General features: G+C 33.6%; 1 protein-coding gene across 2 annotated transcripts; it reads right to left on the bottom strand.

The window, feature by feature from the left end:
• Positions 1-448: 448 nt before the first annotated feature.
• Positions 449-15,121, bottom strand: LOC122608307 (ABC transporter A family member 2-like). Of its 2 annotated transcripts, none has more exons than XM_043781398.1 (16): positions 14,753-15,121; positions 11,562-11,793; positions 11,308-11,477; positions 10,821-11,006; positions 10,657-10,752; positions 10,369-10,569; positions 9,858-10,017; positions 9,278-9,504; positions 8,873-8,990; positions 8,709-8,785; positions 3,016-3,105; positions 2,763-2,906; positions 2,195-2,479; positions 2,045-2,125; positions 1,263-1,439; positions 449-742 (listed from the first exon to the last, which is right to left on the bottom strand). In XM_043781398.1, the coding sequence occupies exons 1-16, from the start codon at positions 15,119-15,121 to the stop codon at positions 479-481; spliced, it is 2,877 nt and encodes a 958-aa protein (XP_043637333.1). In that variant the 3' UTR covers positions 449-478. The 2 variants fall into 2 exon arrangements, with proteins under 2 accessions (XP_043637333.1, XP_043637334.1); XM_043781399.1 differs by having other exon boundaries at positions 9,278-9,474.
• Positions 15,122-22,270: the final 7,149 nt, after the last annotated feature.

The raw sequence follows: 22,270 nt of genomic DNA, 5'->3' as shown, positions 1-22,270 counted from the left end.
TGATCTAATAAAGGACGACTAGTTCGTATTTGAATTTTCCTGATGGCAGCTCTAGCTCGAAGGCATGATGGTGATGGTCATCGTAATAGCCAGTCGATATGTTTATATGTGCATGAATTTATTCACATATATTATTCGGATATGAACATCAAGTTACAATCTAAAATTTCTCATGGTTCTTTTAATTTTATTCACATATAATATTATTCAGATACGAACATCAAGTTACAATTTAAAATTTCTCATGGTTCTTCTAACTTAAATGATTCTCACATCAAACTTTTCCAATAAAAAGATTAACCTTTTCTCATTTCTTTCAATTCTCTTTCATTTCATCATACTTTCTAATATGCCAAAGCTGGAAGATTGGAAACAAGAATCAATATATGGACGATCATGATACAACACAAGACAAGCCAATAAAATAAGTTCATGAACATACATCCCTTCTTATCAATAATATTGTTTATGGTATGGCTTAAGATGTCGGATTCGCAACTTCATTTGGATCAATAACCATAACACGAGGTTGCTCAGACCCGCCTAAGAAGTTTCTTGTAGGGTTGTTTGATAAAACATTGCCGAATTGGACATGAGGTGGTATCGGTGTTTCATTTGAATGCCCAAAAATGCAGAGGGTACCTGCATCATCTTGTTCCCAGAAAACTTCCACCATAGTACCTCTTGGATTTTCTGTTGATATCGTTCCTGGAATTCCTATGTATCTTGCTCCAACTGGTATCTGCATAAGTCGTGTTTATTTAGATATTGCTTCAGCCATAGCTATTTCTTGGAAATTTTCCACAACCGAAAACAACGTGTTTCTTGGTTTCGAACAGTGTGAGCTATTAGCTAAATAAATTAAACTTGTTCCATAAGACTCCCTTATATTGTGGGTACTGAAGATATTTTCCATTTGAAACTACTCACATCAATCATTAAACCCCTTCTCAAGTTAAATGTTGCAATTTTTTGTGGGATCAAAAACGAATAATAAGATTGCCTCATATTTCATCAAATTTTGACCCAATTCTATTTAGGTAAAGGGAGCGCACTAAATTGGGCACGAGTTCAAGCTTACAATCTGCTAAATAACCATTTTACTTTTTTATGGAATCATAATCAACTTAGGGGAAACCAGGACCATTTCAACCATACTAAAGATGACCCATGTCAAGCAGAACCCATTATCCACCTGTCTATCTTGCCACCTCTATAAAAACTTGAAAACGAGGAAAGACTGAAAGATAAGTGGAACTTACTTGAAGAGAAGTTCCAGAAGTCAAAGTCAATGTGGTGAATCTACCTTCAGCTGCAGCACTTTCAAATTCTGCCTGCTTTGCAATGTTGAGGAAGACCTCTTCAAGAGTTGTAAGACTGAGCTGGATATCCGATATACCAAATTCCCCTTTTCTATTTTCTAGCTCTTCAAAGAAATTCTATAAGGAAAATATTTAAAATTTAAAGTGTGCTAACATGTGTTATCAAGTTATCAATCTATCCTATGAATATTAAATTATTGACTAAAATGTGATTGTTCATGAAAAGGAGCATAACAAAAAAAGGCAACTGTCTGCACGTGTGTTTTTCATTGATGGTCTTGTTTAATGTAGTTCGTAGATTTTATTCGTTCATGCTTTGATAATAAGAATAAACTATGGTGAGTCTTAGTTTGAAAAGAAAAGTCAGCAACAAATAAGAAAAAAACTACGCTTTGTTAAAAGGGGAATGAGCCACAAGGTTCAAAGAGGCTGTTTGTTGTAAAAGTCTAGTCTTAATGTATATGACCTCCTAAACTATTTTATTCAAAGATTTAGATTATTCTTGTGTATTATCATTATATGTTTTCATGTTCAAACATTACTGCTTTAGTACAACTAAAAAATATCAAGGAATTGAGACGGTTCTTTTTCTAGTACGATTTATATTTAGCAAGGGTGTTGGGTTGACCCACTACCATGACAGCCCAACTCATCCATCTTGCTAGAAGGCGAAGAAAAGGTAATTTTACAGTACCAAGTACCCGCAGAATGACATGTCTTACCGTTAGCTGGCCCTCCCTGTCATGTGGGATCACAAAACTGACGAACGACTTGTTTTCCTCTTTTGGAAGCACATCTAAACACTGTAAGAGAAATATCTAAATTTAGAAAAAATAATGTATTTAAAACACAGACGAGTTGTATGAACATACATCTTTAAAGAACAACTTCACTTCTTCATGATTTATTGCATGTGTCACATCACCGTTCGTCCCAGAGAAGCTTATATTAGCAACATATCCGGTACCAAATCTTGATTTTAACCTGATGGAATTTCCAATGCAGCGAAGTCTGCCTTTTGTCATGATTCCTATTCTGTCACTTAGAATATCAGCTTCTTCCATTGAATGTGTTGTAAGAATAACGGCTCTCCCTTTCTTTGCATTCTCAATAATGTCCCAAACATGTCTTCGTGTTATTGGGTCCATACCAGTAGTCTAAACAAAGATAAATAGACCAAGATGAAGATTATAAGTGACAACCTGTTTAATTATTAATCGGTTGATTTGTGTTATATTTATCTCTATGGAGTCTGATGCGGCTCATTAGTTATATAGTTGATTTCTATGTTTTGAAAAGTACGTGTTTCAAGTCAACCCAACCTGTTTCAACCTTTACCCGAAGTTCCCCCTTTGATCCCTTACCAAGCCCAGCCGATTTTGCCACTTCTAATGGAGATGACTGAAAGTTGTGAAGAAAAGAAAGTCCAACTCTTTTTACCGGTTCATCTAAGATGACCAACTTTGGTTCGCCAATAAGAGCTATAGCAACACTGAGGCGGCGTTTCATTCCACCACTGTAGCTCCGAGCTCTTACTCTGGCTGACTCAGTGAGTCTCACCTCAGCCAACAATTTTCGCACAACCTATAGAAAAGTGGGATCAGGATACATTTTAAAAGGTCATTTAAGCTCAAATCTAGTTAAAATATACAGTTACAAAAAAAAATCATTTGACAGATTACATAGGACACACCATGTTAAGTGAAGCAGGGGGGAGACCCTTGATACTAGCAAAAAGATACAGGTGTTCTTGACCAGATAGTGCATCCCAAAGAATATCAAACTGCAACCAATAGACAAAATGTTGATTCCAGTCCTGAACAATTGCTGCTTATGACAAGCTAGACTGCTAGAGCGTAATAAATGGTGTCAGGCTGAGCAGGTTGGGAAACGGGTCAAGATGGGTGATTGTAAGAATTTTTTTTTTGAAACAGGCGTTTTTCAAGGGTGTTTTGTCAAACAAGTTTTTGGAAATTTTTTTTTTGTGAAAGTGGGTAAACCGGTATTCCCAGTACCGGTTTCGTTTTTTTGGCTCGAACCCGGTATTCACAAAACCGGGTTCACTTTTCGAAGGTCCAAACCGGTAGTAGCAGCACCAGTTTCAAAGTGATGTGACAACTGCAGTGGAATCTTTGACTTCTACAGAAGACGTGCAGGTCATGGAGGTGATAGCGACGTATGGCTGCGAACCCGGTTTTGGCAAAACCGGGTTTGAGGGTCACGACAAAATAAGCAGCATCAATAATGGAACACAAACTTTGATATATATATATATATATATGAACATAGCTCATTTTCTGGGCATTCAAAACATTAAAAAAAAATACCCGACTAAATTTTCAAAAACATATCTACAGAAATGGCAGGTCAATCATCATCTCTGGTGGTGGTGCATTCCCAAATATCACCAGATTTGGAGCAAAAAACAACGTTTGAAGTCACATGAATGATGATGACAAGCGTAAATCGGAGGTGGCATCTTTAATTGAGCGTTTAAAAGCGAGAAAGTCGGATTATGAGGCTGAAATTGCAGAACGTGCAACAGTGGTCCAACCGACCAAAATAGACAGGAGGTACAAAGCCTACCTGCAGCAGAAGGTCCAATGGTTGCAATTACCCATTAACCATCTTACTTTTGCCGAGTCCTCAATAATTAGCACGAATCAGCACACATATACCTTTAGTGCTGAATTTCGCTCGTTTGGTAGCCGGCCTAGTGGTTACCTGACTGAGCCGGGAGAGGAATACGCAAGAGAAGACCCCAAAGCTGTAACCCCTGTCTATAAGCCCGGTGAATACATTCACCGTAATGACGGTGATAGTTCATTCGACTGCACTGATTCCCGTTTTTGTTAATTCGGATTTTGACTTATTTATGTAATCGTTTTATGTAATCGTTTTGGTTTTAAATAAAGTAAGTTGTTTCGCCATATATGTTTTTTATTATTAAGTGACAAGAATACCTAATAAGAAAATAAACATACAATTGATATTCAAAGTTGCCATGTTACAAGAAAACACTTAGGAATTTAGAAAAAAACAGATAAAAATAACACACAAAAACGGAAACAGATAAGCCACAAGATTATTGCCATATTCAAAGTTGAGGGCATGTTTTCCTATTATGACCCAATCCGTTGTAAATGCCACATCTAGCTTGTTGTCTTGAGGTTAAAGATCTGCTAGTAGAACTCTCATCCATCTCGTACCAGTACCGTCTGGTGCGTCTCCTACCCCTATGCGTGACCAGTTTTGTCGGGTCTCCTTGGATCTCCCAATCTACCTCTGCCCAGTAATGCACGTCTCGTAGGGGAGCAAGTGGAGCATTATACTGATTTATCTACGTCCTAGTTGTGTACCTCTTACTTGGAAGATTAGCAGTTCTCTCTTGTCTATATCCGCAAACAACAATGGCATGAGAACATGGAAACCTTTGATGCTGCCAAGCTCCACAAGAGCATTTTTTCCTATTATCCGCCATGACAACATTGTATGTGTACTCGTCATTTGCATTTCTTTGGTTTATTCTCACCGTGTAATTTCCTGTTCATTCATCATACACTTCCACCTGATGGCTTGTTGAGGCTATTTCATGCATCTGATAAACTTCCCACATTTTGCGAGCTAGTGGTGGGTTCCAATTGGTGGCCTTCCGATATTGCTTGACAAAATGGTCCTTGTCCAAGTAAAAGTGGTCTCAATTAAAGCTCTAATAGGTAGCATACGAGCTTTTCCAAGGATATTGTTTTGGCACTCGGCAATATTTGTCATTAAGTTACCCCAACGACGAAGTCCCGAGTCGTGCTTTAGAGTCCACTTATCCAAACCAATGTTTCTCAAATACGGCCAAACACCCTCTTCTTCACCTCTGACTTCATTCACCGCCCAAGAAAATACTTGGATTGTTGGGATGTGGAACCGATAACCCAAGCCAAATTTTTGATACGCCTGTTCTTGAAGTGCGAGTTGACATTGCTACAAACGTGCTTCAAACAATACCGATGATGCCAGCCGTCAATTTGGTTTACTACATTAATTATGCATTGGTGACGGTCTGAAACGATACACAAATCACCCTGCCGCTGCGATCCAACATGCTCTTGAAAGAAATTTTAAAAACCATCCCCAACTTTCATGACTCTTCATCAACCAAGGCAAAAGCAATAGGCAATAATTGTCCATTAGCGTTCTTAGTCACTAAAGTTAGCAACTTACCCTTGTAGCTGCCTTCCAAATGAGGGCCATCGACAAAGATCACTGGAATACAACATTGGAATGCTCTAATTGCCAATCCAAATGTCCAAAATACAAACTTAAATGTTTGTATATGGCTTGAGTTGGTTGGAGAATGGAGCCATTCCACAACCGTGTCTGGATTAGCACGTTGTAATTCAGCAATATACTTGGGCAATGCATCAAAGTTACTCGGCCAAGTTCCATACAACCTTTCAATTGCTATCCTTCTTGCATTCCACGTCTTGGCGTAGGTCACATCGACACTGAAAGTTCTTTTTACTTGCGCCTGGATGTGTTTGACTTGATAAGTTAAACCCACCCTCACCTGGGGCAAAATTTCAAAAGCTATCATACTTTCTGTCATACATTGATTGCTGTTAGATATCACTTCTCCATAGCAATTGTGACTCTCGACCCACTTTGTGACTTGAAGCAATCCTAAACTGTTTTTGCTAGATCCAACTACAACCCACCTACACGCGACCCGGTTCATAACACCACGATAATTCTTCCCCCTGGTCATGCGCTGTGCTTTCCAAAACTGTGGCCTCGTATCTTGAACAATAAGTTCTCTGTTTTCTCTTATGTTCCAAAGCCTAACAGCGTATACAAGTTCCGCCTTGCTTTGAAAATGCATTCCTTTTTCTATCACATTTCTTTCTTTCGACCAAAAATACCACATCTTCTTGAACTTCATTGAATGGCATTAGACGATCTTCATCATCATCGTCAAGATTAAGATGTTTCTACCTATGTTGCACGGGAACTGGTACGGGAACGGGAAACGGGTACGGGTACGGGTACGGGAACAGGAAACGACAAAACTAAAAAAATCAAGAAACGGGTACGGCACGGGTACGAAAATAAATACATATAAAAAAATAATCTTATATTATAAATAATGTACCACAAACCCCAAAATATATTCATATGTTGATGTAAACTTCAAAATTCATACATCTTCCAAATATAAAGTTAATGTTTAGTCATAAGGTAAAAACAATTATTTTTTTAAGATCTTAGTGTATTTATGTCATATTCTTTAACTTTGCAGGCTTAAAATATACATATTAGAATAGTTTGGGTTAGATAAGATAAAAAATTCAAGTTTTAAGGGTGTTATTGTAAAGTGAATGACAAAGGGGCAGTCACTTTTTGTAACCCATCATCTTCTCCATTCATATACGAGTATTTAATTTCCTGGTCAAAAATTCAACATCTCCATCCCTATCAACTTCTTTCCTCTTCCGTCATCTTCCCCGCTCTATGTTTGACTCAGTTTTTCTCTGTATCTCTCACATTGCTACAGCCAGGTACGTCTCCATCCCTATTCGATTATAAATTTTCGCAAAGGCACATCACCTGCCGTCGCTAGCTCTTTCATTTCCGGCAGAAACTACTTACCGGCACCGGAAATTGATGCTGGAATCGCTATACTCCGGCAGAAACGCCCTTTGACTTATTGAAACGGTCAAGGAACGTTCCCAAATTTTTCGAATCGGATTGGGGACGTTTCGCAGCCATACCCGTAGGCATTTCCGTCCCCGATGAGTTTCCGGTACGGGGTACGGTGCCTCCATGGCTTTTCCGTGCATGATAGGTTGCTACTGCTCCAAAGGACCTTCTACATGTGCCCCTTCATCATCTTCATATCCAGATACATCCCCATCAACGCTATATCCGTTGATGGTATCATTGCTTGTATAAGGTGCCTCATCACCAGATCCATCAACCATTGGTGCAATTTCATCATCTTCAACATGTTCATCGTCTTCATTGTCTTCATCATCGTCATTGTCTTCATCATCTTTGTTATCTTGTGACTGGTTACCCGCTTGAAAAAAACATTGACTTTGAGTGAAGCTTAACAACTGGTTTGTAAAAGTATGCTCGAACTTCCCTTCAAATTGCGCTTCACCCAGATGATAAATCATTCCCAAAGTATTATCATCCATAATTAAATTTCTAAAAGGAGCACCCTTAAATTCATACCATAAATATAATTGCAGTTTGAAGTCTTGTTTTGAAACACCAAAACAACTGTAAGTGACATCACAAATTTCTGAATAAGCCATTACGTGAAAAAGAGGAAAACTTTTTCTTTTTGATGGATCTGCAGTTTGAAGGATCCCATTTGCGAATGATACACAATCATCCCATATTAACTGAACCATAATTGGGTTAATGATGAAGATGCCATTTTTTTTTTGGAAATATAGTTGAGTGTTTGAGTGTTTGAATAGGGATTAGTTTCCTGGAATGTAAAAAACTTTGAACAAATGTCTATAATAGGAAATAACTAAAGTTGTGTGTATTGTATGTAAGCAACTCGAAATAATGTTTATTGTATGTAAGAATTTCGTTTCAACCAATTAAAATCTGACAATTGGCACCTGTATATGGTTGCCACGTATGTTTTCTTACATACAATAAACATTTTTTCGAGTTGCTTACATACAATACACACAACTTTAGTTTTTTCCTACTATAGACATTCGGTCAATGATAGTTACATTACAGGAAACTAATCCCATTTGAATATTATCTAAAAATATTTGTTATAATACTGATAATGGTTGAAGATACATCATCACATGAATACTAATATATATAGTAGGTTTTGACAAAACATAACTAGGGTTTCACCACGATCCGCCACGTGTAGGGTTACGGTCGAACCCGGTAGTGGCAAAACTGGGTTCAGGCTTAATGTCACATCACTGTTCCAGTCAAACCATTCCCCTGCATGTTGTCGGTAAACTGCGAAACCGGTTTCAACCTCCTTTATTTGAACCCGGTGTTGCGAATAACGGGTTCGGGTAAAAAAAGTGAACCCGCTTTCACAAATTTTTCTTTTTCCAAAACTTGTTTGACAAAACACCCTTAAAAAACGTCCGTTTCAAAAAAAAATTTGTGATTGTAATGTGGTTCAAAACAGGTCAAAACGTAATAGATGGTCGGGTTGAGTACCATGGAGGACTCTACCCACATATTTGACCCATTTTCATTTTTACATAATCCTTGCTCAACCCATTTGACCCATTAGATATTAAAAAAAAAAAGTAGTTTTATAACTAAAAGCAATTCATGTATAAATCAATGGGTCGAGGCAGCCAACACAAACAAAGAGTTTCAGAAAAACATTGTCACCTGGGGGCATACACCTAGCATTTTTTGGATATTTGACATGCCAATGGAGCTTCGAATGGAATGACCATATATAAGAGCTGTTAGCAAGACATTTAAAATGATAAATTTTCTGTTTTAAAAAATATAACCAAAAAGCATTGGCACTGAAAGTATATAGATTTCACCATCTCCTTCGGTGACTGGAGTAATTCCAGTTAAGCAATTGATTGCAGTAGTTTTTCCTGCTCCATTGGGTCCTAAAAGACAAAATAGCTGATCCTTAGGGAAGTTCAACCATAAACCCTGAAAATAGTTGAGTAAAAGAACAGTTTATTTATGAGCTAAAAACTAAAGCGGGTTGGTTAACCGGTAGCGTTTTGATCAGATCGGGTCCAAATTTCATTTTTGCGTCACATTATCGCAAAGCTGATATAACTGCGATAATATTCACACTTTTGAATAAACTGAACTAGGAGGTTTTATGGGAAAAAAAATGAACTTCGAAACACTATTTGCTCGTTAGACCTATTTCCTGTTTGGTTACCTTAACTTCATATTTGGGATAATACATAATGTAATTCATTATGTACCTTGAGAGCATGATAAGGTGCGCTTTTCTTGCAAATACAACAACCGATGTTAGTTTTTCCAGGATATACTTTTACGAGCCCATGTATCTGAACTGCAAAATTTTGGTCAACAACACCTTCTCTATGTTGTTGCTTCACAATGTTTTCCTCTTCAAGTACATCCTCATCATCTGGTGATGTATGTTCTATCGGTGGAAGAGATTGCATGCAACTACAAATCTGACCCTCTTCAAACACAATACGAATTAAGATAACTTTAGTGAACCAACAGACATAGCAAGAGTACAAACAACGTATAAGTTTAGTAGGGGTGGCAAACGGGTTTACGTAACGGGTCAAAAGTCAAAATGAGTTCGGTTAGTATCGATTGGCATAGGCCAGATTGACCTAACAACACTTATTTCCACTGTTTAACTCTCATTTGAGATAGATGGGCTAATTATGATTATAAAAAAATAATATTAGTTTGCTACAATCACAAACCTATATTTGTTGTATGAACAAAAGAAATAGACTTAACGACTTTCAACACATTTGACCCGTTCCCACATTTGTTGTATTTACTAGTTCAGTCAATTACCTTCAACCCTGTTTCCACCTTTCCCTGACCAATATCCAGGGTTCAGAAAGTAGAAAGCTGATTTTCTAACACCTGATGAGTTGGGGAATATATTATCAAAGTAGATTGCCAGAGCACCCCACAAAATAAATGTTGCTAAAAGCCATATATAGATATCATTCTGGCAAAAGTCAAACCAAAAAAAGTCAACTTCAAATGATAATAGTAAAAAGGCAAAAGAAATCACCATACAGAAAGGGGTAGCGTAGTGATTACCAACAGCCCATAAACTTACTATCGAGTGCATAGACCATTATAAAGTAGTATGGGTTACAGCAAATTATAACGTTGCATGCAATAATAATATACGATGGGCAACTTGCTGCCTGTTTGATACAATTAGCCCATTTGTTCTAGATTCTTCAAAGATGAACTTATGATTTGCATGTTTGAGATCAGGCATAAGTCAAATTATCATATACGTGGGGGAGAATGAGAAAAACAGGTATATGAACACCATTTAAATGCTTACCACCGTTATTAGACAGTCCGGGTCATTCGGTGCACACTTTCCTCTATTGGCCCAGGTGATACCAGGGTCTTCAGGAGTGGCAGTAGAAACAGAAAGCAACTGTATGGCTTTAGCAAGAAGATTAGGAGGGTAAAAAGACCAGATCGTCCGGTAAGTGCCAGAGTAGTTGTCACTGTAGGGAAAACCAAAGAAGGTAATCACCTGCATAAAAAAAGAATTCTCCAATTTGAAATATGCAAAAGCAGATAGTTTTTTGGTAAGCCTAAGAAAAAAAAAAAAAGAACTAGCCTGTGTCAGAAATCCAACTATGTACACAGAGAAGCCAACGCTTGTGGATGAAGTGGATTTGCTGATGAATGATGAGAACATAAACGCAAAACTAACCTGGCAGTAGCAGAAAAAGTTATGAAATGCTAATCCAAAAAACAACTTTGAGAACGAAAGATTCTTACCATGTTTAATTGGAAAAAAAAGAAAACAAGAAACACAACCGCAAAGCTGTTATGTAAGAAGAAATCAAACTGAAATATCATTCCAAAGAGAACTGTGAAAAGAGACGAAAGTAGGGCAATGATTCCCTCCCATGTAAGCCACGATAACCAATACGCAGTATCATAAAGACCCATCATAGCCATCGACTGTAAGAAAAACAATACAGAATTATAGAAATAATTTCATATTATGTTGAACAGTAGATGAAGCAAATTGAGCAGGTCATGCTGGGTGCAAACTAGTTCTTAAATCCTTTCTAATTCTTTTCTTTTGTATCAAAAAGTTTAATCCACTTGAATACTCTTTGTATGGTTTTGAACCTGTCCATACCCATTCAGCCCATTTGACCAGTTTCCTTTAGAGGTAAATCCAAACATTGCCTATAAATGGGTTAAAGTCCCAACTGATATAGTAAACAGAATTAGAATAAAAAATAAAATTTTGTACCTGGCGAAGCTTCAGTTCTTTCTCAACAATTAAAGAACTAATCTGAAACACAAAGCCAAACATGGCAATTGCCAGGAACAAGCTTGGTCCTATTGCGCCTACAGAAGAGAATGTTTGAACTACAGGGTGTGCAAATTCCTTCAGATTGACAACCCAACTGAAACTGGGATCTGCCACATTATAAAAAAAGTTGCTTAGCTATTTACAAATGATAATCCACCCAAACATGAAGGCAATGCAGTAATGTTCTATACCTCCTATTAAAGACCTCGCAATTTCACGTTCAGCAGCAATTTGTAATGGTATTTGGAATTTGAATGTTGGATCTTCATAATCTCCTCGTTTTGCAGCAGGTGTAGAATTTGTCTGTAAACCGTAACTAATTACAGTAGCAGTTCTGTCTACAAAATGCAGTGCTCCAGGACAGGTCATGGGATTAGCAAAAAGCCACGCATCCACGTCATTCTTTGTATGAAACGATTTTACCTATAAACAAATCATAAATGATCTTTCCAAATAGAAATTGCTTCTATAAAGACCTTTAAATGTATGACATTCTTTAGTCTTTTAAGGGATTACCGAGTACTTAAATATTTAAACGGCAACTCTCACACACACACACACACACACACCCCTTGAATCCTACACTGGTGCCCCTAACTTGTTTTGGGTTAATCGGTTTACCCACTAAGTTGGATTAGGTGTTGTTTGTTTACGACTAAATTGACTTAATGAGTAGATGTCGAGATACAGTGAATTATCAGGGTGTGTTTGTTTTGAACTTAATCTGTAAAGAATGACTTAACTGAAAAAGTCATAAAACTAATGTTTTACACTATTATTACTCATTAAGTCATTATATTTATTCCATTTTAGTAAGAGTGAAAATGTAGCAGTAACATTTTCCTGCAAATTTCATGCATCACCTTTTGTCTTCATTTTTGAAAGTAGTTTATATTCATTTGTGTAAGGTCACTTTACTTATACATACTCAGTGGGTTTTAAGTATGAGTTTTGTGGCTTTAACTTCTACAACGTGAATCCCACCCAACCACTTGATTAAAGGAACACCGAAGAGGCTATGATACACCTTGATACATTCTCATTAAGTTTGACCTAGAATTTATTTTAGTACCAATCATCTTTAATTCCAGATAACCAGCAGCTACAAATTTTAAATAACTTCAAATATATATCTCTCGGTTTTCCAATTACTAGAAGCAAAATCACTAAAGCCTAATTTCATGAGATCCTATCCATTCTAGGTAGTTGTCCCTGTATCTAAGCATAACCTTTTAAAATCTACTAGGTAATTAAAACTTTAGATAAGCTGAGAGGGATAAGTATTCTGAAATGTAATAAACTTTAGACGAATGTCTATAGTGTATTGTATGTAATAATGCATACGTGTCAACCATATATAGCTATCATTTATTAGTTTTTTGATTGGTCGGATACATTTTCTTACATACAATACACATCATTTAAAGATGATTACATACAATGAACATAACTTTATTTATTTCACACTATAAATATTCGTCCAAAGTTTGTTACATTTCAATATACTAATCCCAAACTGATATGTCAAGAACATTAACTATTACCATTTGTAATATATAGCTGGATAACCTCAATCATACCTAAATGGATAACCTAACTAACGTAAGATAATTGTTATGTTATCGTTGTTTCCTCGTCTATCTATACTCCATTGTAAAACAAACTACTCCCTCATCTCTTTTTCAACTTCTACCTTTAAAATACTCAAAATATCCACCTAGACACTAAAAATCTATCTAAAATATCCCTAAAATATTTCTCAACCATATTTTTCCAAATTATATCTCTCTTTTATTCATTAATTTAAATATTTCACCTAATATTTTTATAATGCTTTCTTTTAGAACAACTATAATACTATTAATAAAATTTTTTACAAAAGATACATACCTTAACCATAAAATAACTACACTATCATTTACATCAATCATTAATAATCACATCGTTACCACCACCGCCACCACTACCACCCGTCGCCACATTGCGCGAGTACTTCTGGTTAGATTAAAAAATAATAATCCGGGGTATATAAAATAACGCCTATAATTTGTCTAGATTATACGTAAAATACTTTTTGCACGTCGTAGTGTTGTATGCCCACCGCTCTAGTCACCTAAACTAAAAGATGTCAGCTAAACCATGTCACCGGTACGTAGTCCGGTACAAACTAAACTGTTTTAAATTTTAAACTTTTAGAATTAATAGCGGTTAACTACTAAACATATGCTTCATTCTCATGGTGACCATAAAACTGTTATGCTATATTACCTTAAAAAAATATTACCTTAAAAAGAGTCTAATAGCGCCTCATAGTAAACATCTAAATAATCAGCTAAATAGCCTCATTGTATCATAAAAAATGGTTAGCTAGCTAATTGCAAAGAAAAAAAAAAAAAAAAAACTCTTGTTAACAAGGACAAAATAGAACAGTTTTAGATTAGCAAACCTTACCTAATATATATTGCAGGGCTTTTTTTTTTTAAGACAACATGGTAAATTAAATTGATGTAGAAGTAAGAAACGGATTATTAGAACAAAGTAATTTGTTTTTCAAAGCAGCTTGTAATATTTATTCTAATTACATGAAGTCAAACAACCAGTGATGAACCACTATCCCTAATTAATATTTAAAGAATTAAAGGACATTATTCAATATGAAGGTAAAATAATCAAAGATAATGTGATAATGTTGTTGATATATATCGTTTTGGAATATTTCCACCAAAAACTAATGAATCATTGCATATAAATCACTAAACCCACATTATTCTTTTCCATTTTTTAATTTGTAAACCAAGATAATTTCATTTTTTTTTTCTAATTTTAGTTTTCAGGATGAGTTCATTTCAAATGGGCTGGGTTCATCCTCCCCCGCCATTGGAGTCCGTATCTCTATTTCTCTTCTTTCGTTACCACCCTTCATTTTTAAAATTACTCTTAATTAATATTAGTTGTAAAAGTACAAAATTACTCTTAATGAACAACTTTTTTAGCAAAAGTTATTGAAAATTACCCAAGTAAATTAATTTATATCCTACACTTTTATTTTAATAATTTACAATATATATATATATATATATATATAAAAGTCTTTATCTTTTAAAATATTTTTAATATAACCTTTACATCGCCACCACTGTCAATATTCTTTGTTATGACTTATGACCACCCGACACTACTAGATCGTCATCGCTAACAACGTCCTCCCATTGCGTGGGTACGGTGCTATTAAATTCTAATGAGTATGTTTTTACATGTAATAATGAAACTCATCTAATCAATGCATGAATCCATGGCTAAAGAACAATGTTTGGAATACTTTTACACGGAAGGTTTTGTGTGTGGTTGTGTGCATATATTCAAAAATGAATGCGGAAATTACCTTATCAGAAGGAATAGGTCTACCAGGATTATTATCCCGAATCCGATCCACAATTGATCGAATTCTAGCACTATCACTTCCACTCCAAACAAAATCGTAACATGGAAGCTTAGTATAATACTTATCCTCACATGGAGGAATTGGTGGATCGATAAGCGATTGCGGATCACGTAGGCTTTCAAAAGCAGTGGTGAAACTGAAACGACCTTCTATTGCTTTTTGAATAATGAAAAGCAATAATATGAAGAAAATGGATGAAAATAATTGAAGGAATGTTGCTCTTTTGTTTCTCCATGCTAGTAGTAAGTTTTTGGTGAATAATGCTTTGTATTGTTGGATTAATAGTTTGTATCCTTTTTGTAATTCCATAATTGTGTGTTTCTATATGTATGTGTATATGTGTATGTATAGGTGAGGATGTAAAATGGAATTGAAGATATATATCTATGTATGTATGTATATATGTGTATGTATAGATGAGGATGTAAGACGGAATTAAAAAAAAACGCGGGTGGAAAGCAGATTTATATGTTAGAATTAGTGTAAAAGAAGTGATGTCTACAAGCGACATTGGGTTTATATGAAAATTACTAGAAGTTCCATTTTGTTAAAATGAAGAAATTGTATTGTCTTTTTAGTACGACCTATCAAGATGCGAAATCTATTAATGCTGGACATGTAAAGCTTAAACAGGAACACGACAAGATAATTAATCGCGTCTTTTTCAAACATAAACAGGACATAATATTAAGAGGTTACACAATACAACCTGTTATTAAACTTGTTAAGATTTTGTGTCTTAACTTAACAATTGTTAAGACACAAAATCTTAACGTGTTAGTTTTCTCAAACACGAACACAACACGAAATATAATAATGTCAAACCACTTGTGGGTACCGAATGCGGTACCGTGGATTGAGTGTTCCTTCCAGTTTATTTTATTTTAAATTTTTATAAAATGGTTAGCTCTATTAGTAAATGCAAATTACAAGTCACACCTTTAAACCATGATGATAGTTAATTACAGGGACCTCAAAATTCGAAAATAATTGTCTGTTATATTGTTGGAGCCGAGCGACTGAGTACTTTAAGAAAGGGATAGGGGACGGAGAGTTGGACCTTTGGTCCGATTGGAAACACCATCATGTATCGCTATGAAGAAAACACCTATGGTTTTCATTTTGTTCTAATTTTTTAAATGACTAATAAATAAACTTTAAATATTCTAAGGTTAGGCATGTGATAAGGCAAAATATGTCATGATGGACATATGCAACACAATCTTCCATATGAAATTATATGCATTGACATTCGATCTCATGTATGATAGGATAGGATAGGAATGTAAAAAAACTGGAAGATCTGTTTATAATATAGTTTAAATGAGTTGAAGATGTAAGCTACCATAAGAATCTCACTTACATTTAAAATTTGGTGATAACGGAGTATTAATTAATAGTTAAAAGATTTTTGGTGATGATTATATTTGACCAAATATTTTTTGTGTTTCTAAAGCATCAAATAAGATGATATATAAACTCGTGATTGATGTGGAGGAAATTTCTGTTTACAACATTATTTTTTTTTAAAACACACGTCGGAGGCACGAATGTCACCATCGTTGTCATACGCCTCTCCTTTGGAAGTATGTTACTTATATTGGAAGCATTAGTTTTGAGATAAAATCCTCTATTGATAAAGTAAAAATCTTGAGTTATTTTGATTTTTAATAGAGTTTAAAAAGAGAAGTTGAAAAAAGTATTTTATTTGTTTGAGTTAATGTATCATACATTGATAAATAATATAGTTGTATGTAAAAATGATATTTTCTTTTCAAATTATTATATAATAGTAATCACAATAGTCAGGTGAAAATTTATGTAGAGGCTAAATTGCATATCATTGATTTCGATGAATTTATTTTATGTTGTTTAATATAATGCAACTCATCCTTCTGCACATTTGTCAAAATTGCAAAGACCAATGTTCAAGTTCCCATAATTTGCACTCACACGAAATTATTTTAAAAGTTCATATTTTCTAATTCTCATGTGAGGGTCAATTTTTTTAAAAAATTTTTCCTTCAAAAATGACTCTAATAAATATAACAAGAGACTTTTAAATTTGCTCTGTTACATAATAAGTTATGGCTCCGTCCCTGTGTGGACCAATAGAAAAAAAAAATTGATTCAAGAAAGAGAAAATAAATATAGTTTCATTGGTGGTTATTGATACCACATGTGTTTGTAGTTTTTGTTTGTAAAATTTTGTTTGTGGATGTAGCATTGCTCTTTTTTTTAGAGTACTTCACCTTCTGGTTCAGTGTGAAATTTGTGCCTCAAATATTTAAGTTGTGCTGTAAATTTTAGGTTTGTGCCACAAATTTTCCCTTTTTAACTTTTGTCTTTTTAATTTCATTTAATAATCCTTTCTTGGGGTTGTGGTATGGCTGAACTAGTTGGACCTTACCGTTTGGGGTACCTTAAGTTAACTTGATATTTGTGTAGTAGGTGATTATTGTTGAGCTTTGAACCTTTTCCCGCCTATCTTAGAGCGGTAAATTGTATTTGTATTGCTCGTCTCAGGTGAGTTTTGTACCTAATTTTGTAGAATTATGGGTGGAAAGTATACTATTATTGTGTAGGACGAATGTTAAGTAAAACTTATACGATGTGGGGTGAATGCTTAGTAAACTTATATTGTGTCGTATGATTTCTTAGTTGAACTCATATTGTGTGGAACAAATGCTTAGTGATACATATGCTTAGTTTCCGATCAAGCCAAATATTGGCTCTTTTATATGAATGTATACATATATGTTGTATGGTTGGTATTATGTGATCAACAGTGAATGGATGTAATATATATATATATATGTATATATGGGGATGAGAATATAAGGATGTCGGGTATCTAAGCTTAGGTGTGGAACCCCTCACACACACACATATATATATGTATATATGGGGATGGGAATATAAGGCTGCCGGGTATCTAAGCTTAGGTGTGGAACCCCTCACACACACACACACACACATATATATATATATGTGTGTGAGGGGGTGTGTGAGGGGTTCCACACCTAAGCTTAGATACCCGGCAGCCTTATATTCCCATCCCCATATATATATATATATATATATATCTACCAATAACTATAAAACAACACCTTAAAATTTTTTTTAAAAAAGCCACAACCTTTTGTAGAAGCAATTTCTGATAGGCTTTTGTTGTCCGTTGCAATACAATTCAAAGGGTTGATTATGATGAAAAGAAGACATCATCAAGGTCGTGATGACGTCAGCACGAGGCAGCAGTTCGTGCGAAGGAGCTCGAAGTCCACGAACATGATAGAAGCCCAGCCCATTCGATAGCCTATATATACACGACTTAGGTTACAATTTAGGGTTAATGGTTTTAGACTAGTTAGAAAGCTATTCATAGGATCGATGTAGAGATCTATACACCGTGTCCACCCATGTAATTCATTATTATTGTCGTCTCTTTGATTGTAATCCGTAATCATTGAGATGTTTTCTATACGGATTTATCATTGTATTGTAATCGAGATGACTGAATAATAAAGAAATTTGTTTTATATCTCTTGTTTTTTGTTTAATTCGTGCATATATGTTCATGTTTATTCAGAATTCTCAAAGACAATTACAATCGGATTCCGCACGTTTGTAGTTGTTTAGATCACGATTTGAACGGTCCGACGTGTTTCAACACCTTTGGATGAAAAAGAAGTTTTAATTTTAACCATTTGATTGTTTTGCTAACATTACTCTCCTTTTTTAGATTACTAATTTAAAGTACTAATAATACTAAATACTAAATATTAAATACTAATAGCTACTAATCATCATTCCATACAATATTGTATACTAAACTAAATAGCTACTAAGAGTTGATTGACTGATTCTTTCTATTGTTAGATTACTAAATATTCTAAATTATTAACTAATAATATATGTATATGTAAAACATTTTACGTAATCGAAACAATGTTTCTATAAAATCTAGAAAGTTGATTAGTTATCAAAATTTGTATTTTAGCTTTACTCAATATGATGTACGTATGGTCTTGCATATATAAGGTCTAAGCTATTTATAGTCTAATTTGAGTGAAAAAATAAAATCATGATTATAAGGCCTGTCTATTTCTTATAAGAGGCTTGTATACAAATATAGATATCACTTTTAAATACTAAGAGGTGGTATATTTGAAATTTATTTGTTTTTATAAAAACATATGAATACATATAAAACATTTGAATACTGTTTTGTTTTCGTATGTAATAACCAGATATTTACTAGCATTAGCACTCTTTTTTTTTTATCTATTACAAAGTATTAATATTAATGTTTTGAAGTTTTTTGAACATAAACAAACTTCATTTTATAACTTGCAAAAGAATTTTGAAATTTTACAATTAACTTGCAATCAAGTTAATGCTTAATACTAATGCATAAATACACAGAATCATTGAACACATACTCTTCCAATATATCATAAAACCTCTACAAATTAATAATATTTTAAGATAAAATATTTAATTAATTAAATGAGATTTTCTTTATCTTTTTTAACAAAATATTATTATACCAATTAACTAATATTTTATTAATTTAAAAAGTATTTACATACCTCTAAATTTTTAAAATATTATCTACAAAAATAAGTTTCAAGAGACATTTTTTCTCTATTTAAATTAGACATGGTTAAAAATATGAGAACATAATGCCTCAACCCTTCAATTTAATTATATTTAGATACAAACTCAATATAGATCAAAGTTTAAAAAAAAATGAAAAAAAAAAAGTGATCATAGAATTTTTGTTTCTATACAATCTTAAAATTTGCAATTTTTTAGTTAATATTAACGTGTACTCCAGTATTTTATATATTAGGATTTAAGTCTGTCTGATCTCAAATTGAGACTTCACAAATTATTCGATTTATCGAGGTTATTAGTTATCGAATATCATGTATATCCGGATGATTTTCTATTAGAAGTTAAAGAATATATAACTTTCTTTGTGAGTTCATGTAATGCACATAACTCAAATGAGTTTGAGAAAGTATCGAGTTTTTAAAAACATTCCAAGAGACACTTTAAGTACTTTTTTTTGAAAGGTGGATTTTGCTTGAAACTTTGTATCGCTATTTGACATCGGAAGGCTAACATACATTGTTTTAACCGGGTCCGTGCTAGAAAGCTTCCTCGAAATAGAATTACCAGTTTAAAATATCTGATTGGGGAAAAAACCCCTATTAATCTGTCTAAATGTACGACGATTAATAGGGGTAAACTCTTGTCTCTTCCAAGATTCAAACCATTAGGCCCAAATCTAACATAGTTTAGATTTAGATTATATATAAGAAGATATTATATTATTTTAGAATATTATTATTACACTATATTATTATGTTTACATACCAAAAATTACTATGCATTATGAAAACTTAATATTTTTATCCCGCGTATTACGCGGGAATATAATCTAGTATATATATGTGTGTGTCTTTGTCTAATTATTGTAAGAGATTCTCACAACTAGCTATATTGCTATTGTCAAGCTTACTTGTTAGTACGACACAACTCATGTTGTTGCGGTATTTTACGAACTCATCAACCATGTGTTAACTTTATTTAGTACACTTTTCAGGTAACCAACCGAATCCCAGAAATCAAGGATGAATGGATGCTAACTATGGACTGGAATCAAGGAAGTGCACATGTTTTGATAGTTTTATCAAAAATATGCACATCTTGTAGCGTTTTCATGATTTAGGCTTATTCACGTTTGGTACAGACTTGTATGCTCCCATTGAGGGATGCACAATTGTTATTCAACGATTGTACTCGTTGCATTGGTTAACTTTGTATGTCATTTATGGGTTATTTCATGCTTTATTACTTGGTTAACTTAAAACCATTGATTCATATAAATGTTGTTATATGTAACTTTCATGTCATGCTGTGTATTTCTAATTGCTTCATGTTTTCACCTTATTAGGGTGTTATTGGAGAAAAGATCGGTTGTTTTACACGAAAGTAAAGATGTCTTTTTTCTTTTACATATTTTCAATATCTCCATTCAAAAATTTTTGCCATTATGCTAAATACCATTTGTGTGACATACTATACAATCTTTTTAATAAAATGTCTTAAAGTGAAATAACTTGATGGGTAAGGTTAGATGGATTTAGCCCTTGGATTAAACTTAAGGGTCAAAATTAAAAAAATAATCATCAAATCTTGATCCTTGATTTTAGATTAATGGTCAAAATTCTCTTAATTTTACCCGTCAAGTTGGATAACTTGAGGGCGCCCCTATCATTTTTTCTTCAGGTTAGTCATTTATAAGAATAATTTAATTTTATTGCGAATGAGACACTTATTATAGATACATGCTATCTTTCATATTGTAAATGTACAATTTGATCTATTGATTCAGCTTGTTTGGTGTTTTTATTTTATAAAAAAATAATGATTTATAAAATTTTAAGACTACCGCTATGACATGTTTAGTTTTATCAAAGTTTGATATAAGTTTTTAATCGGAATAGAGTTGGATAAAAAGCAATGTATTCTTTAATAAAGAGTGAATTTCATATTTACCCTCATTAAACCATGTAAATATCAAATATACCCATCTCACATTAAAAATATCAAATTTACCCAACATTAATATTAAAATATCAAATATACCCAAATCACTAATTTAATAATATTTATACATAAAAAGAATCAATAATAATAACTATTTTTTAATCATAGAATGACAATAATACCCTTTTAAAATTGTTAAAATTCTGCTTATTTTCATTCTCATAACATGCTTTCATGAATCAAAATTGTTATGATAACGCTCTCCATTATTGTTTTGTTAATTATTTCTTTTCTTTTTTGGTTTATTTTTTCTCAATGTTTAGACTTTAGATGATTCATAAGGTTTGAAATTACCCATTACGTAGTCAGTGACCTACTGTGTTTTGTCAAAAACATAATCTGCTAAGAACGTACAAGATAGTTAATTTAGTATTTTATAATGCATATTTAGTTTATAAAAGTTTGGATGCAGCCGTGTAGCACTACAAACAATATTACATTTATTCATACTTTTAGGTGAGTGTGAACAAATTAAAATTTTTGTCACGCTTTTTAGTGTGTATAAATATATTGAATTAAAAGTGTATGGAAATTTCTTCACACTAAAAAATGTGTATAAATAAAAGTTCACACTAAAAAGTGTGAACTTTTATTTCTACACACTTTTAATTCAATATATTTCTACACACTAAAAAGTGTTACAAAATTTTTAATTTGTTCACACTCATCTAAAAGACTAAAAGTGTGAACAAATACAATATTGTTTGTAGTGTAGATTTCATGATCAGGCTAACAAGAACAAGAAGTGTTTTATTAATCACATGGAGCAACTTATCGAGAAGTCTTTTTGTTAAATACTAGTATTTGGCATTTCAATAGTTACACATTTTAAAGTTC

The sequence above is a fragment of the Erigeron canadensis genome, chromosome 7 (genome assembly GCF_010389155.1).
Source record: "Erigeron canadensis isolate Cc75 chromosome 7, C_canadensis_v1, whole genome shotgun sequence".
In the NCBI taxonomy this organism is placed as follows: domain Eukaryota; kingdom Viridiplantae; phylum Streptophyta; class Magnoliopsida; order Asterales; family Asteraceae; genus Erigeron; species Erigeron canadensis.
The sequence above is the reverse complement of the archived record's forward strand: the minus strand, read 5'-3'. Positions and strand labels throughout refer to the sequence as shown.